This window comes from Paramormyrops kingsleyae, chromosome 25 (genome assembly GCF_048594095.1).
Source record: "Paramormyrops kingsleyae isolate MSU_618 chromosome 25, PKINGS_0.4, whole genome shotgun sequence".
Classification (NCBI taxonomy): Eukaryota; Metazoa; Chordata; class Actinopteri; order Osteoglossiformes; family Mormyridae; genus Paramormyrops; species Paramormyrops kingsleyae.
In genome coordinates this window covers 27,837,214-27,864,544 of record NC_132821.1, presented here as the reverse complement: position 1 = coordinate 27,864,544, position 27,331 = coordinate 27,837,214, and the positions used below count along the sequence as shown (strand labels likewise).

General features: G+C 53.8%; 1 protein-coding gene across 7 annotated transcripts in view; it reads left to right on the top strand.

Moving 5' to 3' along the window:
- The window catches only part of tbc1d1 (TBC1 (tre-2/USP6, BUB2, cdc16) domain family, member 1), a 33,988-nt gene extending 7,590 nt beyond the window's left edge, over nt 1-26,398 (top strand). For 3 of the 7 annotated variants that reach the window (XM_023829530.2, XM_023829529.2, XM_023829534.2), the window contains 20 exons: nt 4,729-5,235; nt 7,154-7,243; nt 7,394-7,498; nt 7,860-7,992; nt 8,522-8,613; nt 9,296-9,412; nt 9,969-10,082; nt 10,211-10,303; nt 10,388-10,653; nt 10,836-10,961; nt 11,338-11,457; nt 12,239-12,387; nt 16,096-16,287; nt 19,272-19,433; nt 19,661-19,819; nt 21,692-21,936; nt 22,011-22,170; nt 22,905-23,074; nt 25,359-25,535; nt 25,721-26,398. In XM_023829530.2, the coding sequence (XP_023685298.2) occupies nt 4,729-5,235; nt 7,154-7,243; nt 7,394-7,498; nt 7,860-7,992; nt 8,522-8,613; nt 9,296-9,412; nt 9,969-10,082; nt 10,211-10,303; nt 10,388-10,653; nt 10,836-10,961; nt 11,338-11,457; nt 12,239-12,387; nt 16,096-16,287; nt 19,272-19,433; nt 19,661-19,819; nt 21,692-21,936; nt 22,011-22,170; nt 22,905-23,074; nt 25,359-25,535; nt 25,721-25,933 (3,390 nt within the window). In that variant the 3' untranslated portion in view covers nt 25,934-26,398. Of the gene's footprint in view, nt 1-2,147; nt 2,289-2,546; nt 2,792-4,728; nt 5,236-7,153; nt 7,244-7,393; nt 7,499-7,859; nt 7,993-8,521; nt 8,614-9,295; nt 9,413-9,968; nt 10,083-10,210; nt 10,304-10,387; nt 10,654-10,835; nt 10,962-11,337; nt 11,458-12,238; nt 12,388-16,095; nt 16,288-19,271; nt 19,434-19,660; nt 19,820-21,691; nt 21,937-22,010; nt 22,171-22,904; nt 23,075-25,358; nt 25,536-25,720 lie in introns of those variants that run through there. The other 4 variants (XM_023829535.2, XM_023829536.2, XM_023829531.2 and 1 more) reach the window with 4 other exon arrangements.
- Nucleotides 26,399-27,331: the final 933 nt, after the last annotated feature.

Below are 27,331 nucleotides of genomic sequence, written 5' to 3'. Positions count from 1 at the left end.
TGATTGGCAACTCTGTACCAGGCAACAAAGTAACAGTGAATGTATGTTGGCCAGTGTCAATCAAAATGTTTGGTGTATTAAACCATTAGCCCAAGTCGCTGCATCGAGCTGGATGAGCTTAAAAGTTGAGACCTTTTCCTCACTGTTTTATCCCCCCTACTGCAAAAGTCTCTCCTGTGTCCCTGTGTGTGGGAGAACTTAAGTGCCCAGTTTAGCCTGGTTACGTCGCTGGAGTAAAAAAACTTTCCTTAAGTGTGGTAGTGAGGGTAGTGGATGACAGCAGGGATGGACCTGAGTGTCAGCAAAACGATTATGAACTCCGCAGTGCACGGGGTCTAAGGATCTCTGGGCTTTGGTTGTCACATGGTCCCGTTTCATGTGTCATGTGACCCTCGTCGCTCCAGGTACAGTTTTCTCAGAAAATGCCGCTGAGAGTCCCAAGCCGGCTGGTCGATGTTTAATGGAGCTGAGGGTCATCGTAAAACACGCGAATAAGCACGGGACATCGCCAGCAGGACGCTACCCCCCCCCCCAGCCTGTCCCCATTGGCCTTTTCCCCCCAGAATTCTCCCTATATTCTGCTGGTCCTTATATTATTGGACAAGTATCTCGATCTGGAACAGTCGTCATGTGGATGAGGGAGAATTTAGCTGGGATCCCACATGACCTCTGTGTCCCGGCGCCCTCGCGGCTGCCTGAGTTCCCTCCGTCTTGCCGTGTGACTCTGACTGCACCTAGGTATGATTTACTCGGTAGCTTTTGAACTCTGGCCTTGCTGCCCCCACCTGACTTGGGCTGCATGGGCAAGGATTACAGCTTCTGCTTATAAGTTGCCTTCTCACTTGACCGCTAATTCATTCATGTACGTGGGGTAACTGTAAAAAGTGGTCAGGTTTGAGATTCTGATGTAGATTTTAAATATGCATGAATTCTCATGTGCCCAGTATGTTTCAAGTTTCAACTTCAGGTTTTATTGTCACGTGTGTTCCAAGGAACACAATGAAATTGTTGTGCAGCTATTACTGGGGAGGGAACAGGGCATAGGGGACACTAGGACATTAGATGATAGATTAGATGGTTTTCTGATATTGTCTGTACGGTAAGTATTTTTTAGTCGCCTTAACACGTCAATCCAGACTTTGCTGACTGGTTTATACCCTTCGCTGTCAGTCTGCTCTGGCTTTCAGGTGTCAGAGGGCTGAACGATTCCAGCGCCTGCGTGTTGAGCATCGACACCTCGGCACTGCTGCCGTCAGCCACCCCGGTCGGCCCAATCGCTGTCGGGCAGAAAGAATCTGCCCACTTCAGCCTAGCTGGGCATTCCGCAGGGAGTCTGTTTATCTGCCCCGGCTGCCGGCGTATCAGTCCGATTACAGGACGAGCCGGTTAAAGCTGTACAGCCGGGCGCTCGTCCGCCGTGATGCAGAGTCAGGCAGGTTCAGAGTCATGGTATGAGTCACAGCCTCGACAGGACCCAGGATCGCTTCTGGCTGAGATTCGGCAAAGTGTGGGGGAGCTGCATAGCACAGGCGCTTAGACGAGCACTGAACACGCCACCCTCCGAGCATAGGAGCTTCACAGAAGCTTGTTTTTTTTTAAGTGTCTCTTTTCCAAAAGCAGGGATGGTACCTTTCTCTCTCTTCTCTCTTTCTTTCTTAATCTCTTTTTCTACATTATTATTATTTTTTTTTGCATTTCAAAGAAACAACAATAGTGTAAATACTGTTGTGTAGCTACGGGGTGGTTTTTAAAAGTCGGAAAAAGTAAGTCTTCCTTTCTTCTTCCTCTCTTTCTCTTTTGCTCTCGCTCTTTCCCTCACTCTGTTGCCGCCTCTCGTTCTTTCTATCCAGCGGGCCAGCTCCTGTCTCCCCTGTACTGGTCACACCACAATCTTTCTCAGGTTTATGCTCATGTTCCTGTCGGCCTCAGCGGCGGGGGTCACTGGCATACGCCCATCCCCCGGGCATTTCTCGTCTTCTGAAAGGGAGGAGTGGGAGGGTCTGAGAGGGTTTTGGGAAGGGGGGGGGGGGGTGGTGGTGGTGGTGACATCATCGGCAGACATGAAGCCTGGTTGGTTGGTTGTTTGGTGGGTTGGTGGGTGGGTGGGTGGGGGGGTAGTTAAGTTCCTGAAGAAAAACAGAAGTTCCAGCGGTGGTTCACAAGCTCGATGCCCTGCTGGGAGACATAGCTGGAGACTGGTGTCCGACTTCCGATGTTACCGTAGTGTTGCGGAGTAAAGGCCAACCAGGAGGCAGGACATGGTGTCACTCTTCGGCTGGGTGACCAAGGTGATTTGATTGGGGTGGGGGGGGGGTCGGTCTGGGCACGGACGCAGGACAGCCGGCTGGTGGGTCTCAGCTCTCCCTTTCTGGGGTTTATGTGGTTGTGCTTTTGGGGATTCTCACCCTGAACGCCCCCCCCTGCTTGCCGTGATGGAGAACGGCTCTGACATGCCGGCGGCTGCCGTCCGTCCCCTCCTTCCTGATTGGCTCGTTCGCCTGCCAGGCTGTGCTCAGGTTGGCCGGCAGTATCACAGTCTCCGGTTCCCTCCTCGCGTTACCGCACTTGGGGCTCGCCATGCGGCGTCACTGTGGATTACAAGGAATGCCGGCGTTTGGGATGAATCAGCCAGTCCCGCTGCTATCTGCGTGTTGGTGCGGGGTTTAGGGTTAAGGGTGAGGAACCACTCTCCCGGCACCGATCATCTAAAGGCAGAGCTTGTCTGCTGCATTGAATGATGGACCATGGACTGGAAGGAGCCCAGAACAGCAGCTGAACCTGTTGACTTTGGGTTTGTTTGTTGTTTTTTTTTTTTTTTTAATATCTGTCTTCCTGTTGCTAGATTTAGGATCTGACTGTGATGCTGAAGCTGAATTAAAATTGAACTGGATTCTAACCACGTGTTTATCCAGCTGAAGATGTGGTGTTTGCAAGCCCTTTGATACTGTGGGGTATTGGGGGGGGGGTCTGTGGTGGGATTAGCTATAAACGAGTAATGTCGGTCCTTCAGTTGGGTTTCCTTCCTGCCGAGAATGGAGCCTTAACCACCGTATAGGAAGTGAAGAGGTGAATTCCTGACTTGAGGATGTAGAGCCAGGTGTGATCCGGTCAGCTTGGAGTCGCTACCCAGAGGGTCCACTAACGATCGCGACCTCCACACCAGTAGGGGCACTGCTCTGTTCTCTGCGTGACATCACTAACATCACTAACAGCTTCTGAAGAACCTCCCACCTGTAAGCATCCTGCGTCCTGGAGGCAGGGCTTCCACAGCACCCTGCGGGTCCTCGTCTACGTTTATGTGGTTTGACGTTGCGTTCCCAGGAGCCAGCTAGGGATCCTTTTAAAATAGATTTGGGCCAGAGGCCAAATTCCAAAGTGCCTTGATTTGATTAGGGGGAGAGAGCGTGTTGTGGAGAGGGTCTGTGTTTACTGTAGAGCCTATTTTTCTCACAGCATCACACCCACGGGAACCGTTTCTCATCTTGTTCTTCTTATTATTTTAACTGGTTCCAGGTCCCCTGTTTGTTTTAAACCCAGAAACAAGTTATTGTGTTAGACTGGTGCATTGGACACAGGAGTCCTTTGATCTAGTACTGGTTTGAGGGTCAGAGTGATGTGAGGGACTTGACCGGTCCCTTTTCTCCGAGCGGTACAGGTGGACGGTGCCAGGAGTCACGTCTGCGTTTCCGGGGCAATGGCGCTGTGCAGGTGTCGTCGGCGAGATACGCCGACGGAGTATTACCCCGGGGGCTTCTGCGTGACACCACGCGCTGCTTTCCGTGCGGCCGGAGAAATCCGGCATTAATAATTCATGCCGCGTCTTTGTTCGGTGCGACCCGCCTGCCTTGTGTTCCATCATCGTGCCACGGCGCAGACGAAGCGGCCAGCCCTCTCTCGTCCCCGGGAATATGACTCTCCCTGACGGTGCCTCGAGTCCCGCTGCCCGCTCCAGTTTCGCTGTAGGTGGAATGTCAAGGGCGGCAGATGAGAGCCGGATTTCAGCGGCACGGTGGCATGGCGGCGGACCTGGGTCTCCCGGTGGTGGCATCGCTGGCGAAGAGTGCCAGTGTCCCCGCTGTCAGATGCATGTAGTGTCAGACAGGAGGCTTTGAAATCTAACAGCTTCTCTTATGCTTTCTTTATAGGGCTTATCAAGGATTAAGTTTAATATCCAGGCCAAATGTGTTCATTTTATTAATCATTTCCCCCTGCCTTGCCTTGTGCAGCGTGCCCAAGGCAAGCTTGTCATTATGTTATAAAACTGTTTGTTCGAGGAAGAAAGTGACCATTTTACGATGAGGTACGTTCAGTCACGTTAAAGACGAACTTTATCGCTTGAAGTTAAAGACTGGTCAGGCTGAACTTCAAGCCATTTAGTCACGTGGCCTTTAATCTCCGTAAATCCCATTTTATGTTCAACGCATTCTTTGGTTTTCCGGTACTCCTGTAATGGCACGACGGGCTTGGCTGTGCAATCCCCGTTCTGTCTCATACTGCACCGTGTCACGCGGTGAAATATGGCCCGTTTATGGCTTTTTTTTTAACTACATATTCAGTCATCTTTGAAATGTTCCTGTTCCCTCGGCACGTAATAAACCGTCCTGCCTTTTTCCCCTTCAGCCAGTAAGCGTGTCATTTAAGCCTAACCCTGGACTGGCTCATGTGTCAGTAAGTCAGGTCGGTGCTCCTTTCGCTGCTGCTAATCTTTCCAAACGTCGCCCCCTGCAGGTTCCGGAGATCATCAGCACTCTGCGTCAGGCGGGAAAGAGCTCGGCACGGCAGGAGGAGGCCCCGGGTTCCAGGTTCCAGGACGGCAGGGTCCCAGAAGACATGAGCGACGCTGCCGCCTTCGCCAAGAAGTTCGAGGTGCTGTTCTGTGGGCGTGTCTGCGTGGCACACAAGAAGGCCCCGCCTGCCCTGATCGATGAATGCATTGAGAAGTTTGGGCACGCTAGCGGGGGCACGACCCGGGCCGCGGGGAACCCCAAAGAGAGCGGCGACAGCGTGGGCGCCCACATCAGGCGGGCCCTCTTCCCCCAGGCCCCGCCCTCCGGGGCCCGTGGGACGGGTAGCAGTGCTCAGAAGACTGTGTTTTTCCGGAAGGACCCCAGCTTCCCTTCGCTGCAGGCTCTGGATGAAAACGGGCTCTCCCCAGAGCTACACAACAGTGCCTCCAACGGGCCCAGCGGAGTGCAGCCTACTAGCATCCGGGAGAACCGCACCATGCTGTTCACGGTACCGCTCCCTCACTCACTCTCCTGTGCTGCTTGTTTCTTTGCCTGGTCACTTATTCTGCCCTGATCCCTCTCTGTAGCGGTGTGAGGAGTAGCTGTGCTGGGATCATCCCTCCGGCTCTCTGTAGCGGTGTGAGGAGTAGCTGTGCTGGGATCATCCCTCCGGTTCTCTGTAGCGGTGTGAGGAGTAGCTGTGCTGGGATCATCCCTCCGGCTCTCTGTAGCGGTGTGAGGAGTAGCTGTGCTGGGATCATCCCTCCGGCTCTCTGTAGTGGTGTGAGGAGTAGCTGTGCTGGGATCATCCCTCCGGCTCTCTGTAGCGGTGTGAGGAGTAGCTGTGCTGGGATCATCCCTCCGGCTCTCTGTAGTGGTGTGAGGAGTAGCTGTGCTGGGATCATCCTTCCGGCTCTCTGTAGCGGTGTGAGGAGTAGCTGTGCTGGGATCATCCTTCCGGCTCTCTGTAGCGGTGTGAGGAGTAGCTGTGCTGTGATCATCCCTCCGGCTCTCTGTAGCGGTGTGAGGAGTAGCTGTGCTGGGATCATCCCTCCGGTTCTCTTTAGCGGTGTGAGGAGTAGCTGTGCTGGGATCATCCCTCCGGCTCTCTGTAGCGGTGTGAGGAGTTGCTGGGATGTCATCTTCACCATCCTAAGATGGTTCACTGACACCCTGAAGGTATAATGATTCCACGAGATGCTGGTGTCTCTTGATGCGATTCACCTTCCGCACACTGTAAACAGGAAATCAGGACATTGTGGTTTCTTGCACAGTCGTGTCCTGCTCTCTGCTCAGTTTGAACTGTGCATCTCTGCTCTGAGCAGCTCTGACGCTGTGGGGAGTTTCCAGTCGACGGTACAGGTCTGTCAGCTTCGCCGAGCCAGTTGTAGAAGACGGATGAATTTCGACAGGCAAGGGTCCAAAACCACAAGGCTTGTTTTCATGGCAGGACATGCACAGGCATATGACGCCACAGTAAACAGATGATCATTGGTCATGTGCCAATCTTTTCGCAATGAACCTCGAAAGCTGAAACAGTGATGGCTGCAAATTCGGAGTAAACACATTTCATACTGGGACGCTTCTGTCTGCTTTCCTTCGCCTCCCAGAATCCCCTGGGGTTCTTGGACAGCCTCTCAGTAATCACCAATCAATGTGACAGGATCATAATATTCTGGGAATATGGATTTATCGATTTCAGTAGCTCATACATGGAAACCACAGGGATTATTTTTTCTTGAGGGGGTCTTCCTTTGTGTTTGACCATCAAAGGGCACTTAGTGCAGAACGGTGACCTGACACATGTCTAGAAACACAAATTAGTGCCATTGAGAGACTTGGAAGGCTTCAGCCGTCATCGTAGAGCTGAAATACACCGGCCTCGGTCACCGCTTGAATCCCGGGGTACATGATGAAAGAACAGTACTGTTTCTGTCCTACTTACATTATGCAAAACAAAACCTCTGTATAAAATAAAACAGAAGTGCTACAGTTGAAATCATTACATCATAGCGGAATTTCAGAATTACTTGGAGTCCACCTGTACATAAACTACATCATTTATGGTATATATCTCTGTTACAGTCGCTTAAAATGTCCCAGATGTTAAATTCTAGTGTCTCGTATTTGTAAACCCGTGCCTTTGGGTTTATTTTGTTACGGGACTCTCGTCCTGGATCCGGTCCAGGGGCACGGCAGTGCTTGCGTTTCCGATGACGCGCTGTCCTGGAAACACTTTTGCTGGCTTCTTAAGCTCCTTGCTTAGACGGCAGATTCCAGCCTTGTGGCGTAATCTGCGGGGGAGGGGGGGGCTGTCGCATGCCGTCGCTCGCCACCCTTCCCTCTGCTTTGGATTCGGGTCTGTCGTCGGCTAACTGTGCCTGGACTGGACCTCATGATGCTCTTTGTTTTACTTTTCCCTGCAGATCGGCAAATCCCAGATTTTTCTGGTGAGTCCGGACACCAAAAAAGTAGCTATGGAAAAGGGCTTCCGGGAAATATCCTTCTGCTCACAGGTGAGCATGCGGCTCGACGCCAGTGCCTATTCGGGCGGGGAGTCCTATCCTGTTTGGACCCACAGAGAACACTCTCCTGTCTGCGTCGGTGAGGCTGGGAGCCGTATTGGGTCTGTCGCCAGTACTGACCCAGTCTGTCGCCCCCTGTAGGGCATCCGGCACGTCGACCACTTCGGATTTATCTGCAGGGAGTCCCTGGAGGGTGGAAGCTTCCAGTTCGTCTGCTACGTCTTTCAGTGCACCGATGAGGCCCTGGTGAGGACTGGGCACCTGACCTGGGAACAGGGGTTTAGGGGGTGTGGCAGGGGGTTGGAGGCATGGTAGGGTGTTTTGAATCCTACCCCTGCTCTGTGTGGGCCTCACATCGCTGTTACATACTACAGAACGGTGCAAATCTAAGCCCATGTTAAATCCTGGTTTATGCAGAGGCAGTACAAGAGTTCATGTGAGTCACTTAAGACCCCACTCTGTTCTTTTGTTCAAAAGCTGGTCCCTTTAAATACTAGGTTATATATGAGGCTGATATAAAGCCCAAATATAAACTTGCTGTAAAAAATTGCGCAAGAACAATTCTGGGGATTCCAGAATTTGACTGTCATGCCTTTGTGTCATGCAGGTGGACGAAATTATGCTGACTTTGAAGCAGGCATTCTCCGTGGCCGCCTTGCAGCAGACGTCGAGGACCCAGAGCCAGCAGTGCGAGTTTTGCCCCATGCAACAGCTTCACCGACTGTGTGAGAGGATAGAAGGTCAGTGTGGCTGTGGAAGTCGCAGGATCAGCGGGAATCAGAGACTGCAGAGTCCAGAGTATCTCTGAGGCCCCTCCTCTTCCTGTCATGCTGCCCCCCCCCCCCCCGAACACTTTTGCACAGTGGCAGCACTTTCAGCGCAGAATGTCTGGGTGTGTCAGTAGGCTGAGTGTGTCAACAATCTGGATCATTGGTTTGATTACAGCAGGAAGTATGACAGCATGAGAGCCAAGCCAGCACAGTCCAGGATCTGTGAATAGCACCCCCACACAGTTATAAGGGGGTGCTACCAGGGTTGGGGCCATTCCGGTATGCATTCATCGATTCCAATCCAAATCAGGAAATGGAACTGGAGTTGGAATTTAAATCTCCTTGAAAATCGAATTCAATACCAATTCTGTTCCCCAGTTATTTTTTCCAATCCCAACTCCAGTTCCATTTCCTGATCTGGATTGGAATTGATGGATTGGAACGCTGGGTGCTACAATAACACTTTTAAGTTCATGGAGAGTTTTGTGTGCATATTCAGGTCTTCACCCATCAAAAGTGAAGTTGGAGCTCCAAAAACATCTAGCCACGCTTCAGAATGACCAGCAGGCGTCCGTCTTTGAGAGCATTTTGGTGGGTACTGTGTGTGTGTGTGTGTGTGCGTGTATGTGTGTGTGTGTGGGGTTATGCTGTTCTCTGAGGGTCGTTCCCTATCCATGGTACCTGCCTAACCTTTCTATATTCATTGGATTCATAACTGAAGACATAAAGTTCTGTTGAGTGCTTTGACAACACTGCTTGTAATCCATGAAAACAGTAATTAGCGCCCTCTGCTGTTAGATGAGCTTGGTGTCTCTGTCTAACTTAATGCTTCTTGAGGTCCACCACCCGCTGTCATCTTTCTTCTGCCTTGAGCGCTCAAGCATGTAATTAAACTAATTGATTCTCTGTTAAATTAATGTAATTGGCTCTGAGGAGGACTTGCACATAGAATGAGGAGTGAAGTTTCCTCATGCATGAAGGATCTCCATGATCACCTGACGGAGGAACACATGAGCCTCTGTCTACACTGACTGACTCCTCTTCTGTGATCTTACTGTCCTGTGTTGGCCTTGAATTATGCTGCTGAGTCTTTATTTAAAGCAAACGTTGGGATAGAGTGACCTCTAGTGTACGGTTAAGGTAGTGTCCTCGGTGAATGAGCAGTGCGCTAAAGCATATACTGTATAGTAATGGGTAGGAAGTTGGCTGAACTGCACACTGATCAATAAGGTGGATGAGGTTCCCTGAAGGTGACCCGGTGTCCTGTATGCAGAGGGCCCGGCCCAAAACGGAGCAGGAGGAGAACGAGTTGGTGGTGGCGAGTCTGCGCGGCTTGTATGAGGAGCTGCAGAGAGCCCACTCACATGGCTGCGACGGCAGCGTCAAGCAGGTACACGGGAGGGCAGGCCGCATGTGTAGTAAAGTAGTTACACGGGAGGGCAGGCCGCGTGTGTGTGTAGTAAAGCAGGTACACGGGAGGGCAGGCCGCGTGTGTGTGTAGTAAAGCAGGTACACGGGAGGGCAGGCCGCGTGTGTGTGTAGTAAAGCAGGTACACGGGAGGGCAGGCTGCGTGTGTGTGTAGTAAAGCAGGTACACGGGAGGGCAGGCCGCGTGTGTGTGTAGTAAAGCAGGTACACGGGAGGGCAGGCCGCGTGTGTGTGTAGTAAAGCAGGTACACGGGAGGGCAGGCCGCGTGTGTGTGTAGTAAAGCAGGTACACGGGAGGGCAGGCCGCGTGTGTGTGTAGTAAAGCAGGTACACGGGAGGGCAGGCCGCGTGTGTGTGTAGTAAAGCATCATGTGATGATGGTGCATTGTTACACCCCTACAATGCATATCGTCATATTTTGCAGTCGGCAAATGTCATGCCACGGTGTATTGTAACGACCTCAAGTGTGTAGGGCTCCCCCTGGTGGCCGGGTAGGAAAATTAACTAATTTTCGGCAGGGCATGTCGGAGGACATGGGTGATTCAAGCATGAGCAGCAACCGGCAGCGTCTTGAGCAGTTCAAAAGCCGGGCAAAGAAGTCGTTGGCGGAATCGCTGGAGGGCATCTGGAAGGTGGGTGCAGGTGGCCGGTAGCAGAGGCTTATGCCAGGTAGTCCTGGAGGTGTCCAGGATTCTTAGCTGCCGGGGTAGCAGTCTGGAGCTGGGTCTCGGCTAACCGTATGGCCCTTTGCCCTCTTCAGGGAGGCGGGAAGTCAAGGCTCCAGCGAGAGGACAACGAAGGCCGGGGGTCCCAGTGCAGCTCCTCGAGCTCCACCCTCAGCCGGCTCCGCCAGGTTCTCCCTACTGAAGCCTCTTACAGAAACGTCCTCAGTGTCCCCGGTGGGTCCCCCTACTGATATCCTCCTCTTCTGTTCCAGGAGGTGTCCCGGGAGGATCCTGTTTCCTCCTTGCGTCTTCCCTCCAGCCCCCTGAAGTCCCACAATTCCACGGGGGACCTGCAGCAGCTGAAGGCGCCGTCGCCCGACCTGCAGAGGCCACTCGTGCGCCGCCGCGCCAGCACCTTCAGCCACCTGCCTACGCCGTCGCCCACGGGGCCGCCGGCCCCCCAGGAGCCCACGGCCGCCACCAAGCCCAAGCTGGTGCGCCACTACTCTGTCAGCACCGACAGCCCCCACCAGAGCAAGTAAGAGCAGCACTAGTGGCTTCGTGTCTCCTCCTGGGCCTTTCCCTCTCACCATGCTGCCTGCTGCTCCTTTTACTCTGTGGACCCTCCTCTTCCTCCTGCTCGGGGCCTCTTCCCCCGTAACGCTGCCGCTTTCCTCCCCTCTGCCTGTGCTGTCTCGCATTGGCGCCGGGTGGCACCAGGCCCATCCCTGGCGATGGCCCAGCCCCGTTCTCCTCGCCCTCCACCTCCGCAGCCCCGCTGGTGCCCTCTGCCTCGTCCCCGAGCTTCTTTAGGTCTCTAAAGCCCAGCCCCAGCCTGAAGTGGAGGTGAGCTGCCCCCCCACCTGGTGATAGCCCATGGCTCTGTCCCATTTCAGCACGTTCAGACTTACAGTGCCCTCCCCGTCTCGGTCTTCCCTTTTCTTTCCCCCTGTCTTGGTCTCAGTCTCAGTCTTGGTCTCAGTCTCCCCATCAGGGTCCCGTCCAGCTTCATGTCCTTCGGCTCACACTGTAATCAGGTTGTGTGCCACGTTTATTGTTGTAGCGTGATTTTTTCAGATTCCCCCCCCCCCCCCACATGGGTTCTCTGGGTTCTGGTGCCTAATTTCCTTCTTCCTCTTTCGTACTGGTCCACATCGCTGCATTCTTCCTCTCCTCCCCCTTTCCCCCTTTTTGCTTCCCCCCCCCCCCACTTTCTCTCCAGCCCCCACAGCTCCTCCCACCTCAGCGGTTTCCGTGCTCGGCTGCACTCCTCTTCTTCTGTCCCCAACTTTCTCAAATTCCTGGCCCCCGTGCATGAGAACGGCGCCCCGAAATGTAAAAGGTACCGCGTCTCCGGCGTGCCCGCTGGAGCCCTGCCCGCTGCCCGTGGTCGACCAGCTGTTCCATCAACCTGTTAGAACCTGTCGTTTTTGGGCACATTCTGCCCTATTTAAAGGTGTCGTCATTTGGTGTAGTGGGTGGACTTCGGACCTGTGGTGCTTTTAGGAGCACAGGGCGACTGTGTTTGTTACAATGTGTCTTAATGTTTATTTATCCGTTATTGTCTTTAGAATAACGTACAGTTTACGAGATTTTTCAGGAGGATTGAATTCAAATGCAGCGGAATGTTAAATCATATAACCTATTTTATAAATGTACTTGCAAAGAGAGAGATTGACACATAGATCTATAGATGGATAGATAGATAGGTTGATGGGAAATAGATATTCCTAGCTAGAGGATTTATGCAGGATAAAGGTTCTCACCTTGCTTAGTGTGTACCCTCAGTAGTTCACCATGTAACCTCCCTTGACATCAGCTACAGCACCATCTAGTGGTAGAATTCCTGAATTCTGCAAAGCATCGAGTCGGCTTTGTTACAGAGAGTTGTTTGCTATTGAAAGTGTCAGATTTTCGTGCAGGAAACTGACCATTAGCAAATAGGATAATGGGAGTAAAAATGAGAATAATAGGATAGTTTTCTGGTTCAGTTTTGTGTATTTTGTGCACTGAAATAAGCAAGTATGTGCTGGCTTTAGTTAGGTTTGTTTATATTGCTTGTCCAGTCATCTGGTCCATCTGTGTGTGTGTGTGTGTGTGCGCGCGCTTGCGCGTGTGTCCAGTGACGTGGCTGCCCTCAGTAGCCCCGCGGTAGTGGGCGTGGTCGGCGAAGACGGCCCCCTTAGGAATCGGCGCCACTCCTGGAGACAGCAGATCTTCCTGAGGGTGGCCACGCCCCAGAAGACGTGCGACACGCCCTCCAGATATGACGGTGAGTTCCTGTGGTGGGGGGAAGGGTGGCAGAGCCCCCAGGTAGGGGCCAGATCGCGCATTTCGGAGGCTGTTAATAGCACGGATCTCAGGCCAACAGGAGAGAGAAAGTATATTTCAAAAGTATATCTGTTGTTTAATTTTCCGATGCAGAAATGTGGAGGTGCGAGCGAAAAACGTATTCATTTATGCATTAAATGTAACTGAAGTACAAACATAATTTCATCTGCTCAATTTTTGCTCTGCTACTTCCATCTCTATTTCTCTGGACTTAAAAGCGCCAGTGCTTGTGGTCAACAAATCAGCCGGCTGAATAACCCAAAGCATTCTATGGGATTCATAAAGAACTGAGTCATCTAGCATTCTAAAGTACATTTCGCCTTATTTAGCTTAAGTTCCCAGCATGGATTCCATGTAGTGAGCAACAATACTACTGGTATTTTTTTCTGGGATGTGGAGAGGTTTTTTTTTTTGTTTTTCAGCAGTCCATCTAAATGTATCAGCTGCCCTTGTGATGCAGGTTAGCTCCCACTGAGTGGCGCTGTTGCCTTTGTTGTGGATTGTCGCTGTTAATTTGCAGACTCTTAATTGATATCGATGCCGTTGCGGGCTTTATATTTAAAACACTGCGTGTGATATTGTCTGTAAGCTGCCAAGCCGCACAAACCTAAAACTTTCTTCCGGATCCGACCAGGTAAATTCTGTCTCTGGCTGCTCCTCACCGTGCGCCTCGACCGCACGCATCTCTCCTGGGATCTGCAGCTCCTGTGTGATAATCGGGCAGCACCAGGTCCTAAACCCTAAACTGCAAACTCTACCCCACATCTTGCAGGTCTGGGCGAGACCCAGAGTGTCGTGTCAATAATGCTGCCCCCTCTTACTGACAGTAGGACCTTTGACTTCAGGTGCGGAGGTACAAAGCCGTGCTGTGGTGTGTTTCTGCAGGGAGACGTGCGTGACGCCCTTGCCGTGGCGTCACGGGGCCCCCGCCCTATCGGAGCTTGCGGCGCGTAGCGTTTGATGCCGCGTCCTCCTCTCTCAGCTCCGTGACTCCTGCGCCTGCTCCTGTAATTAGCCGAATGTAGGTCTGCCTCCCGGCAGGCCGCTCACCTGAGTTCCGCGTGGCGGACGCCGGTACGTGCGGCGCTCTGTCATCAGACTCCCCACGATGAGAAGGTCTCCTGGCCTGGGGGGGGGATTGTTTTGGAGAAGTCTGTCTGACATCCGGCTGTGAGAGGCAGGCCGACTGCCGCCGGGCAGAGATTAGGGTTCGTCAGGCAGTCTCGCTGCAGCTTGAGATATTCATTTACATTTACATCTTGGCTACTTAGCCGACATTTTTATCTGGGGTCAGTTGGGGGTTAAGGGCTTTGCTCAGGGGGCCAGCGGTGATATTTCTCTGCATACCCTGGGACTCGAACCTCTCACCCACATGTACTTCCCTAACTTTCTTGAACCTTCCTAACCACCGCATTCATTCCAGGATCAAGCTGGTGAGATTGTTCCTTTACTGGAAGCTGTGGACATTTAACTTGGGTTAAATGTTACAACGGCAATGTCCCTGCAGCCTGCCTTCATTTTGACATTATTATTTTAGCTCGGACGTTAAGTTTGACACTATGCAAGAACGTGTCATATTATAAGAACTCCGGCCCAGATCTTCTCCTCTCTAGAAATGTTGCTTCGGTCTTCTGTGATCCCTCTGCTTCGAGGTGTTTCGGTCTGCGTGTGTGTGTGTCCGTGTGTCCCACCGTGGCGTATGGCCGCCTCCCCGGCCCCCCCCCCACCCGCTCCCAGTGGCAGAGGGCAGGTCATGAGGCCACCAGCTCCAGGCCACTCCGTCTCGCCCGCCCCAGTGTGCGGCCTTGCGTGTCGGCTGGGCGTCGCCGGCACAGAGAATGAGAGAGAGATGTTTGCAGAGGGAGTCGGCCGGGAGTGGGAGGCCACACGTCAGCGTCTGCCTGGGGGGGGGGGGGCAGCAGCGTGGTGACTGGGTCAGCCGTCTGGGAAACGGGGGGCCGCTCACTTGCGTGTGCATGTGGGTGTGTACTGTGTGTGTGTATTGTGTGCACACATACCTGTATCTATTGTGTACTTTGTATGTGTGTGTGTCTGATACGTGTCTATTATCTGTGTATGCATTGTGTGTCCCGGCAATGAGTAATAATTCAGTTTCCGAGCTCCATGTGGCATCTTGACCCTCACACGTCACCAGAGAAACGTTTTCATCACTGTAATGGAACCTCGTGGATTTAAGATGACTCAACGTAACGTGGATCTATTTTTACCCGCTCTGTTCAGCCGGTGGGTACGGCGTGCAGTGGGCCGCTGTCCAGACGCTTTCAGGAAGGACGGCTCCTGATTTAAACTAAACAAGTCTGTGCTTATAGAGTCCGTCCTCCTTAATGTCTCATTTAGTTGTTGTAATCGTTCTCATAGAGTAATCGCTTTACATTGTCCTACTAAATTTCTCCTTGCGCTGTCTCGGTAATTATGGGCCTCAAGCCCAATCGTAGTCAGCGTGGCTCTGTCCTGGGAGGTAACTCTATTCTGTGCCCCCGTCGTGCCCCCCTGGAGCCGCAGCGGAGGACACGCCAGCCCAGCCCAGTGGCACCTGCCCCGTCGCCAGCACTTCTCACACCGCTGTTTGTCTCATCAGTGAGATCTTTGTCAGGGTGAAAGGGGGGAAAAACATACTTTTTTTGACACAAAACAGGGTATTTAGAAGTTTCAGATCCACCCTGTACTTTGGGTGGGACCATTTTGTGTGTGTGTGTGTGTGTGTGTGTGTGTGTGTGTGGTTGGCTGAATGGATGGATTATGTATATATTACATTTACTTTATGTTTATCTGTATGTGTGTGTGTGGCCGTGGTTTTGTATATGTGTGTGTGTGCATGTTTGTGCGCGCGTGTGCGCGCGTGTGCGTGTTTCTGTTCGTGCATATGTGTGTGTGTGTGTGTCTTCAGGCCTGTATGTGGTATAGCACTTCAGTCTGTTGTGGGCTCCTGTAAAGTTGAAACTGGAGAGAAAAACACGAGTTGCTTGGAGCCGGTGAGGCCCCAAGGGCGTGACTGTCATGCGGAGGGCAGATGAGGGGCCTGCCGTTGCCGTTGGCCTCCCATGTGGGTCTGGCCAGCTACCTGCAGGGACTCTGTAGCGGTGCGTACGTGATGGGCTACCACGGGCAACGGCCCTCTCGCGGTCACGCTCCTCTTTACCGCTCTGGCGCGGCCGCCGCCAATATCACTCGTCCCATCTGTTCCTGTTAGACGGACGGCTTCCTTGTTTGTCTTGCCACCGGCCGAAGGGCCCTGCGGCTGCTCATGGCTCCGGAATGTCAGGAACCCTTTCTCCGTGTCCATACCATAACCCGCGGACAGTGTGGAGTGACAGTCAGGAATTCGCAGGGCTGGGGAAATTCCAGGTTTCCGGAACGGGCAACTTCATTTCTCCAGCCGAACGCATGGAGCGACAGTGAATTTAAAGTGGAGTCCTCGATTGTGAGGATTGGTGAACTTCTCTGGTCCTCTAGGATGTGATATAATTTCCAGCCAATCAGATCTCCCTTAAGCCTCTGATGTGCTCAGGGCCCTTCCTGTAGGATTCGCCTGAGTCCCCCCACCCCCACCTAATCCCACATGTTGTTTTATGATTGGCTGTTATCTTTTGTGTTTGTGATTGGTCCGTGTTGTTCTCCCCTCATACAGACCGCGATGGTGGCTCGTGGGAGCTGGGAGCCCTCGCAGGCCTGGGCCCTGGGGCCGGCGAGAGCCCCCTGGGGGCGGTGCCTGAGGAGCGACGCAGGCGCAGCCGGGCAGAGCTGCGGGAGCTGTGGCGGAAGGCCGTGCTGCAGCAGATCCTGCTGCTCAGGATGGAGCGAGAGAACCTGAAACTGCAGGGTGAGTTCTAGGGGAGGCTCCGAGGGGCCGGCAGCCTGAGGCGGAGCGTGGGGGGGCCTGCCCTGCCCTGCCCTGCCCTGCCCTGCCCTGCCCGGCTGCAGGCATCCGGCAGAGCTGTCGCTTCACAGCCAGAAAAAACACCGAAAGCCCGTTAAAAGCACCAAAGCAGTATCTCTCTCAACACCCCCGTGACACACACCCCGGTGAGCCATTCCTGCCTTTAACACACCCCTTCCTCACTCGCCTGGGGTCTCGGTGTGTTTTTGAAGATCAGGCTACCCCCCACCCCCCCCAGCTCCCCATGGGTGTTCCTTCCGCACCCCATGTCAAATGTGTACTCACCGAGGGGGCGTGACCATGGGGAAAAGGTGTGACCGAAAGAACGTGACCGCAACGCGACCACGGCGGTCTGCACGTCAAGGGCCGGCCCGTTTCGGAGGGGGAAAAAAGACATTTAGGTTCTGTTTGATTTCGCTGCTTTGTCAAGCTGCCATTGGCACGTTTGTTATGCGTCCCCTTATACCGCAGAGTGTCACGGTTTCTCATGCAGTCACACGTGCCGCCGCCCCATGCCCCCTCATCCTGCTTTGCGGGCCCCGTCCTCAACTTCGCCAAGAAAAACAACAGCGACAGCGATATGAAACCTCCGGAAGCTCGTTAGAGGTGTCGACTGACACAGATGATGCACGACCAAGTTAATCCCCAGTAGCACCACCACCACCCCCCCATCCCCCCCCCCCCCCCCCCACTTTGCGGCCTCGTTAAGCTCCTTTCGTTACACGGGGTGTCCACCGCGAGCGATGTGCACGGAGGACTCCAACTTTTGGACCATTGAGGGCGAACTTAGCCTGAATGTTTACAGGAATAAAATCATCCAGATATGGTGCAGTCACATGGGAAGGAGGAAATCTCAATTGCTGAAAAGCAGCAATAATTAGTAATGATATTAAGAAATACTCCACACCAGGCGTTTCTTGACATTGGTTACTAAATCCCGGTTATTGTTTTTAACCCTCCCCACCCTTGGGGAGTGTTCGAGGGTCCCGGTTCCTGGTCAGATCAAATGTGGTCAAGTTAGGGTCGTAGACTGAGCCCGAGGATAGATAGGTCCATTTTGCAAAATGTAGGGCTGCATGTGACCGAGAACTGTGCCGCTTTCGCCCTGGGGAGAGGAGCAGCCAAGCGCTCCGGGGAGTGTCTGTTCATGCTGAGCTCACAGAGAACTGGGGAGGTGCCCCCCCCAGGCCCGAGGCTCATTGGCCCCAATGTGTCACCGAGGAAACGTTAAACTGGTCCACCGGAGCTGTCCTCGCGAGCCGGGCGGGATCCGTAACAATAGCTGCTCGACTGGAAAAGGGCGTCGCTGGCTTTTATCTCTCAGGAAGAGCCACCCTTCCCGCCGCCGACTCAGTCTCTGCCGGCGCGGGTCTCTGGGTGGCAGTTGGAGGAAGGGTGGAGCGCAGCACGGGTGGGGGGGGTGGCGGGGTGGACAGACTCTTGTACTGGACAAACTTCTGCTTTCATCGCCCGTCCCAGGGTGGCATCAAGCCTCCCGTGAGGCTTCAGCCCATAAGCGTGTACATTTTTAACGTCGGATGGTCTGTTGTGAGACTTCGGCCGTTTTTAAAGTTTGTGTTGAAGCCCCACATCCAGCGTGATGGTCTCCGTTTGATAAGTAAAAGGGCCAGACCAGCTAAACTGGAAGAGCAAGGAGAGCCAGAGATGTGGCTTCCCGCAATGCTGGGCCCGGAAGACAGGGGGCGCCGATCCGCGCTAATGCCTGGTAGGCGGCGCTGTGTGGGGTTGGGCACGGACTGCAGTCCCTGGCTGCTAAGCTGTGTCAGCCGGCTGCTGACACCAGCCGCTGGTGGTTAACTGAAGGCCTGATAAGATCATGACGCTCATCCCTGAACAACACCAAGATCCTGCCTTTCTGAGGCATCTCGCGGGGAATCGGAGGAGCTCCCACCATCAGCTGCTCGTGCTTCTGCGTCATCTCTTAAATGGGAGCTGTTTTTCTGTGGATACCTCTGAGCCGGACCTTTCTGCATCCTTTGTCCCTCCTGCCCCCCCTTATTTACTAACGTCCTCTAGCACAGTACTTATGGACCCCCCCCAGACAGTCCACAATTTTGCTCCTTCCCAGCTCCCAGCACACCTGTATTCAGTTTTCTTGATCGTTTGATTTGTTCTTGATTGTTTCGTTTGCTCTTTATCGTTTGGTTTATTCTTTGTTTCGTTTGTTCTTGATTGTTTGGTTCAGTTGTACTGGAAGCTGGGAGGGAGTGTCTGTCTGGGGCTCCCCAAGGACTGGGCTGAGAAACACTGGTCAAGCAGAATTAGAGCCAGCTGTCCTCATTTCTTCTCAGTTGTGACTTGATGATTAAACAGTTTTTTTGTCTGTCTGTTTGTTTTTTCATTGGAAAACCTTTAGCTATGTCCTAATAATAATAATTATAATAATCGATACTTTATTGATCCCCATGGGGAAATTCTTTACGCCTCCCTCAACTTGCTCTTTGTGGAGTAAGTAGTCTGTGAAGGGCAGCCACCCGTAGCGGCGCCCAGGGAGCTGGGGGTTCAGGGCCTTGCTCAAGGACCCGCAGACGTGCTGAGGCTGGGTTTGAACCGGCGATATCAGTTTAAATATCAGTTTGTTTAGAGGCTTCACAGAGCCGTGTAATAAGCTATAATGCAACATCACCTAGTAATATAACCTCAAGTCTTGCTCTCCCTTGAGGCTCAATCTTTATATAACCACCCAGATCAACTAAGGGGGCTGAATCTGGGTGACCGTGTCTGCTAATTGATAGTAGGGTTTTGGGGATTGGCTAATGGTTGCCTTGGGGATATGAGTTAGTCTCGAATAAGTAGCTTGTTTTCTTCATCTGTTTTGTGCTTAGGACTCACTGAACACATCAGCTACCCATATTTAGCAGATTAGGTTTTTAACTGGCTTCTGTCTGTGTACCCCGTCACGCCAGCTTCTGAGAATGACCTTCAGAACAAGCGCCTGAAGCTGGTCTACGAGGAGATCACACCTTGCCTGAAGGACGTCACCCAGGTGTGGGAGAAGATGCTGGGGACAGTGGGGAGGGCCAAGATCAAGTTCGACATGGAGAAGATCCACGCGGCCGTGGGGCAGGGTGAGGACCACGCTGTTGAGAAGTTCTCAAGTGGCTCTCGGTGTGAGATTACGTGTTGGATGCTGTTCACAAGTGACACCAGACCCCGTATGATTCTGAAGGAGTTGCAGACGAGCGATGAGACTCTCTGAAAGTACATCCCGATGGGGTCGGCCTGCCATTCATCCTTATGGTACGCGAATGGTGCCTTTGTGTCATATGACGAGTCACGTGACCTGTCTTGGCAGGAGTGCCCAGGCAGCACCGTGGCGAGATCTGGAAGTTTCTGAGCGAGCAGTACCTTCTCCGGCAGCCGGTGACCGGCCACCCCCCAAGCAAGGACACCCCCTACAAGGAGCTCTTGAAGCAGCTAACTTCCCACCAGCACGCCATCCTCGTCGACCTGGGTAAGCCCCACACACATCACGAAAGTCGGCGTCCCAGAGTTGCATCCAGGTTCGTCCAGGAGTTTTGGCCTTGTGGGGGGGGCAGCCCCTCCCGATAAAATTTCCAGCGAAATATATTGCGCTGAAATACCACTTGCCGTGGAATAATGTCTGGACAGTGCGAAAAATTAGATACGCCCCAGCTGAATCTCTCCCTCGTTTAGTTGTGACACAGTCGATTTTCCTGTAGAATCTGTCTTTGTCACAGAAATGTCACGAGAGAAATTCTTTGACGTGTGACAAGTGACTACACCCAAAAAGTACAGCCAACACCACGTCTGCCTGTTTGTTAATGTCAGAATCGCTAATTTTGAAAACGCTGATCTCACTTAATATCAGCGGAGCTGTCGATGTGGCAGGGGTTCGCTTCGGGCCTGGTGGTGCCCCAGGAAAGCGGTGGGTCTTTTAGAAATGCGATCGCTCGGTGCTCTTCAGGGATCGAGGCTTCCAGTCGATTCAGTTCAATTCAGTTCAGTTTTATTTATATAGCGCTTTTAACAGCAGTCATTGTCACAAAGCACTTTACATTTAACTGGCCCAAACCCCCAACAAGCAAGCCTGAAGTGACAGTGGCTTGGAAAAACTCCCTCTAGCAGGAAGAAACCTCGAGAGGAACCAAGATTCGGAAGGGGATCCCATCCTCCTCTCTGCGACCGGAGTGCATGGAAATGTACACACTTTAACAGTTGATGATAACGATAAATCGCCGCCATCGCAGTATAGGGGTGAGAGATACAGCCAGCCCAAGGTGTAACATTATGCAGAGTAACATTACACAATGCGAAGGTTCACAGTATTAAAATACTGGAAAAACATCACTCATGCCAACAGGAAGCCCACCGAAGTCCCCGTGAGGCCGGCTCCTTCCCAAGCCTTTAAGGGTCTTGTGGTCCTACAGTCAGAATCCGTTCTGCATGGGTAGGGGCTCCTTTGAACCCTGTTTCCCCCTGAAGGCACAAATCCGTCCCATTTTACAAACTGTACATGTTGCATATCTCTGCAAATCTCTTAAAAGGTTTTCGGGAGGAAACACGGAATTGCGCAACGGTGACAGATATTGAGTGTGCCCCAGGCTTGTCGTCTTGCTTTCCCCGCCCGCTACATCCCCCCCCCCCCCCCCCAACAGGGCTCTCGAGATCCAGCACCAAGCTCCTCTGTCAGCCCCCCCCCCCTCACCTGACAATGGATTAATTGTTTAGCAGGACTGCTGAGTTTTTTTGTCCCTCCCCTGTCTGAAAAACCTGCCTTTCTGTGGAGCGGCCCGTCATCGCCAGGGTGCGTACTCGCCTGAGGGTGGCGAGGGGGGGGGGGCATCATGGGGAGAGCGCCCTCTTCTGGATGAAAAGGCCGCAGGTTTTTCCTCACACGACTGCCGGTTGGGTCTTTAAACCTGCCGGCTCATGGATGCCTTGAGGTTGCAAGTGTTAATCTCCCCCAGGAGCGAGCAGAACTCGTCTCTTCTCTTTGCGTTTGACTCTGCGCCGCTGCATGCTGATGGGTCTGCAAGAGACCCGTGAGCATCTCACACTACCCTGTGGGGGAGGGACTGTCAAACAGCCTGCTCACATGTGCATGGGTGATTCTGGAGCTGTAGCCCGGTCCGTCATGGTCAGACCAGGTTGCTATTTAGGTCCTGAGGTCACAATAGAGCTTCTAATCCAGGTGCGATTTCCATATAGGTGCCCTCTCTGGTCCTTAATGCTCTTCTGCTTTCTGTGATGTCACAGCCGACAAGGTTAGGGGTAGGTTTACAGTCGTATTCGTGTCGCAGTGCGTAATCAAAAGCGGGCCCAGCTAGTCAGCGCTGACGAGACGCCCCCTCTCCCCGGCTAGGACGCACCTTCCCCACACACCCCTACTTCTCGGCCCAGCTGGGGGCCGGCCAGCTGTCCCTCTACAACCTGCTGAAGGCCTACTCGCTGCTGGACCCCGAGGTGGGCTACTGCCAGGGCCTGAGTTTCGTGGCCGGGGTGCTGCTGCTGCACAATGACGAGCGGGAGGCCTTTGGCCTGCTCCGGTTCCTCATGTTCGACATCGGTCTGCGCAGGCAGTACCGGCCGGACATGATCATCCTGCAGGTGAGCGGGTCGGCAGCGGGGCCCAGACATCATCACGGCTCTGCGCCTGCCTCACCCCCCCCCTCCCCCCACAGGTCCAGATGTACCAGCTGTCTCGGCTCCTCCATGACTACCACCGGGACCTGTACTGCCACCTGGAGCAGCACGAGATCGGACCCAGCCTGTATGCCGCGCCCTGGTTCCTCACCGCCTTCGCCTCCCACTTCCCCCTAGGCTTCGTCGCCCGCGTCTTCGGTAGGCGTGGCGCCGCCCTGGTGTTCATTATTGCAATGACGCACTGTTTACATACTAGCGGCATGCCATTTCCCCACGGGGCAGCTGCCTGCGATGGATTCCTTTGAATTTTAATTTTAATTTGTCACGGCCGGCTCGATCGCAGTAAAGCTCTCTCCAGGAGTGTTGGGGATTTTTTTTTTTGACACTGTTTCATAAGATGTTGCGGGTGCGCTTGGGTGGGGGGGTGGGGTGCTTAGCCTGCCCGAGCTACGCCCCAGGCTGTGTGGTTTTCTCGCCCTTCCCGTTGTCGAATCTTGGCTCCTGTCCAGCCCCCCTGCATCCCCCCCTCCCCCCCCCGGCATCTGCACTTCCCGCTGGCCCAGTAGCCGCCCCTGGGATGGACGTGACTCTGTGCGCCGGTTGGTCACCTGCCCCCGAGTCACACGCCCGTCCCCCAGGGAACGGCGGAGGTGCCTGTCACGCTTACGCCCAGCCAGCCGAGCGTCGCTCCTTCTCATTGTTCCTTTGTCTAACAGCCCCATTAGCTGCTACGTGGCTAAACTCACCCTAGGGCCCCACTCAGGCGCACTGACCTGAGACTACAGTTTGCCATTTCCTCATATATTATGGTCTGGCATCCCCCGATCTGTCACGTGATCCCAACACCTCCAAATGAGGAACATCCCCCGAAATCTCCCTGACCTTGTTTTTTTTTTGGGGGGTTTTTTCTTGGGGGGGGGGGGTGGTTCCAGACATGCTGTTCCTCCAGGGGTCAGAGGTCATCTTCAAGGTAGCCCTCAGCCTGCTGGGTAGCCACAAGCCGCTGATTCTGCAGCACGACAACCTGGAGGCCATCGTGGACTTCATCAAGACCACACTGCCCAACCTGGGCCTGGTCCAGATGGAGAAGACCATCAGCCAGGTGGGTGGAAGAAAGGGCGGCCCACGTGCGTGTGCACGTGAGTCTGCGTGTGTGGAAGGGCACAGGAGCTGAGCACGACGAGGTGTGTGCTTGTTTGTGTTTCTGCCTCAGTGACTCTGAAGTCGCGGTGTCGGAGTGGGTGTGGCCCGGAGCGAGTGTGCGTGCGGGCGGGAGGGCGTGCGTGCGTGTGTGTGTGTGTGTGTGTGTGTGTGCGTGAAGGAGGGGATAAAGAAAACAGGAAGTCATTGATTTAATTAGCGAGCCGAAAAGGCCGGCAGAGCTTGCCTCACGCCTTTGTCATTTCTCGCTAACTTTCTCGCGCGATCCCGCCCTGGGCGTGTGCCTCTAACCAGCGAGCACGTGCCCCCACACACATGTTTTTGTGTTTTTCGGAGACGACGACGACGACAGTGGTGTGGAGGGCGGGTTCTGTAAGCTGCTGTAGGTGTGGAGATACGTTGGCAGCTTCTTTTTAAAAATGTAATAAGGAAGCATCCGCCTTCAGTCCTGAATACGCTCCGTAAAGCTTGGAGTCAGACACCTGGGTTTTGCAAGTGTCGTATAGACGAGTGCTTCCCGACGTGGTCCTTAGGGACCCCCACATTTTTGCTCCCTCCCAACCTCCCTAATGTGAACTGTGGCTGGGAGCAAAAATGTGGACTGCTTGTGGGTCCCTGAGGACCGGATTGGGAAACATTGGGCATAGACGTGGAACGTATGAGATGGTGTGACAGTTTGAAGTTGCACCTCGTCAGGTGATGGTCTGTAATCACCAGCTGTGTATTGTATTTTCTGAAGATAAGATCAGATTGCACAGTACCTCTGGAGTGGTGATTCTGCTATCGGCTTCTGTGGGTAATAAAATGTTTGTTGTGGTGCCGCCGTTTTCAGTCTAGATGTTCTTGTCGTTCTCAGCTGGGTTGATAAACTGGTTATTGTTCCCTTTATTCTTATCGCGTCCCGGTTAACGCTTATACCAGGCGTGGCTCACAACGGCTCTGCAGACAAACCGGCCGTCTCTTTTTACCTTCGTCTTCACGAGGCCGGACGGCCCAGCTGCTCGAAGGCCTAACAGGGCGATTACAGCGTTATGGATGTGACGTTCGCACTCATACTAGCAAGCAGAATACCTCAGAGCATCGACAAGCTTGGTACCAATGAGTCGGATTGCATATCTTTTCACGTAACCTCTAGCGAATATAGACAAATCCTCAATATTCGTACATTAATACATTCTATCAGTGTTATGGATGTGACGCCATGCGGATCTTCATTACCGAACCAAAAAATCCCAAGAAGTCGAGTTCGCTGGCTTAGCAACATGTTTTCCTTTGGGTTGCAGTTAATGGGACCTGCGTATCTTTACATTTTGGCTTCATTGACCATCTTTGTGGTTCCTGAGTTTGCCCTCGCCTTTAGTTGCCCTCGCCTTTAGTTGCCCTCGCCTTTAGTTGCCCTCGCCTTTTAGTTGCCCTCGCCTTTTAGTTGCCCTCGCCTTTAGTTGCCCTCGCCTTTAGTTGCCCTCGCCTTTAGTTGCCCTCGCCTGCGGTCACCACTCCTAGGAGAGGAGGTGTCTCTGACATTAAGAGAGGGGTGGTCTTTGGGTCACGTTCGGCAGCAGTGGGGAAGGCTGCAGATATACCCCAGGGAACATGGCAAAGGTAGCGTTGACATGGGAATGTGTGGGAGGGGCATCATCATCTGGGGGCAGCTGTCAATGAGAGCGCATACCCTTTTACTGCCATGCTGTAGCGTTTGCCAAGACGCTCTCCGACGCTTGTAAACCCTTAGATGGAAAATAGTGAAGCTTTTCTCAGAGGCTTGGTGCCTCGTTCATGTACTGTTGCCTGTATTCTGGTCGCTAGTCCTCTATGGTGCGTTCTGGTGATCAAGGATTGTTTTCTTTAAAATGTCAAGTAACATTTCTTAATGCATTGGCATGGTCCCAAAAAGAAAGAAGGGGGGGGGGGAGGTGGGATGCGGTTTGGAAAAGCTTAACATTTTCGAGACACCGAAGAGGTGAGGTCGGGATTTCCTGGGAGCCGCGGGGGGGGGTTGATGCGGGTCATGACGGGAACGTGCTCAGGCTAGCCCTCTGGCATGGGCCCCCATAGCGGGAGGGGGGGGGCGTTGCAAGGTCCGTTTCTGGTTCCGTGTCCCGCTGCTGCCAGCTGCCATGGCCGGGCCTGTGCACCCTCAGCGTGTTGTAGTCGCTTCATTTGGTCACACGGGGGCGCCCCCCTAACCGGCGGATAATGTCCAGTGGTCCATCCGGTCCTGGCAGGTCTTCGAGATGGACCTGTCCAAGCAGCTGCAGGCCTACGAGGTGGAGTACCACGTGCTGCAGGATGAACTGCTGGACGGACCGTCGCCGCTGAGCCAGGCGCAGCGAGCGGCACAGCTGGAGAAGGCCATCGGCAGCCTGCGGCAGCAGAACCTGGACCTTCTGGAGGAGCTGCAGGTACGGCCCCGCCCTCATCCGCCTGGCCGCCCGCGGCGTGTGAGGAATTTCCAGCAGACTCACACAGACACACGTACGCACACCCAGCGTTAACGACAAGGCGAGCGTTACAAGTCCTGGCAGGGTCTGGAGAGCTGATCACATGGTCTGTTCTGGAACCCCCCCCCCCCCCCCCCCCCCGACAGGTGGCTCACGCGAAGATTCGCAGCTTGGAGTCCAACGTGGAGGGCCTGCTGGGCAGCGAGAGCGGCCTGCGGCAGGAGGTGTGCACCCTGGAGCAGGACCGGGCCGAGCTCAGGGACACCGTGGCAGGGCTTAGGTCTCGGCTGGCCTGCTTCGAGCCTCAGGAGGGCCAGGGGGTGGGGCCCAGCACTAACGGCCCGCCCCCTTTGATGTGATGCTGAAACGTGACCGTCCCCGAGGAGACCAGCAGACCCCGAGGCCCGGAGCCATTGTGGACTCGCCTCTCTGCACTGAACAAGCAAAGGCTGAGCTGATGTATCCCGTGTGTCTCTGTGATAAGATGGTGTTACCCTGACAGGGTGTTGGGGGGCAGTCACACCCCCACACTCTCCTCCGTCACTCCCCGGTAATCTCCCCCCCGCCCGTCACCATGTCAGCGACCCGCCAGCACCCCCACCGTCACACCAAGTGCCAGCAGGGACGGCGTCCGTTCACCCATGAGCACGCGTGTGCGTGCGGGCTCATGCTGACACACGCGTGTGCGTGTCTCTCCCCAGCTACACATGATTGGGGGGGGGGTGATTCATATTTGCACGTTTGTTTTAATTGCTGTTATGAAGCTTACGTATACGCTGCATATTCTTCGGCAAAGTTGTAGTAAAGATTTCGTCCTTTTTATGCTTCTCGTGTCTGTGTGTGTTAAATTGGGAGCAAAAATGTGGACTGTTTCGGGGTTGGGAAACACTGCTCTATTGGACCTGGGGTACATCTGACCTGGGGGGGGGCAGCAGGCTGGGGGCTGTGGACCAGCCTTCTGGGACAGGCTGTATTTGAGTCAAGTGGTATCTGACAAAATCACCTCCCCCACCCTGTTGCCCCCCAGTCCCCCCAGTAGCATCGCGCGTGAGGCCGTGACCTCCAGTCCATCTTTGCCGAGCGTGAGACGGACGTCCCATGTCGGAGCCCACGGGCAATCCCCGCTGTTGACGTTCCCGTTGCTGGCATCTCGGATTAAACTCGAACCGGCGAGGTCGCCGTCTCACAGGAGCCCCAGTCTCCGCGGCCCGTCACACCCCCACACTCTCCTCCGTCACTCCCCGGTAATCTCCCCCCGCCCGTCACCGTCAGCGACCCGAGACACGCGGCCTGCCTTGGCAACAGTGGCCCCTCATGGCCGTCTGTCAACATTCCAGAGTGGCAGGGTTTCCGGACACACCCACCAGCCGAAAGCGGGCCGACCCGTCCGTGGACTGGCACCGAGTAACATGCGGGTCTCAGTCAGGTGAAGTCACAGCCTGCTTCTGCACCTGTAACCGCAAGACAATCAAATCTCTGCATCAATTAGCTGCTACGCCAACCCATAAAATGGTGGGTAATTGCTGGCCTCCGGCAGACAATAAATCTCACTTTATTTGTCATGTAAATTCCTGATGCAGTGTGTTTGTACACCTCACATGAGGTGTGTATGAATCTCCATCAAGCAGGTTTCATGTTTAACCACCTAGGTGCCATGTTGTGGAGAACAGATGATCCAGTTCTTCTCAAAGTATCTGCGTATAGTTTTGTGTGCCTTATAATGTATCTACGAAATCCACTGAAACCATGTATGGATC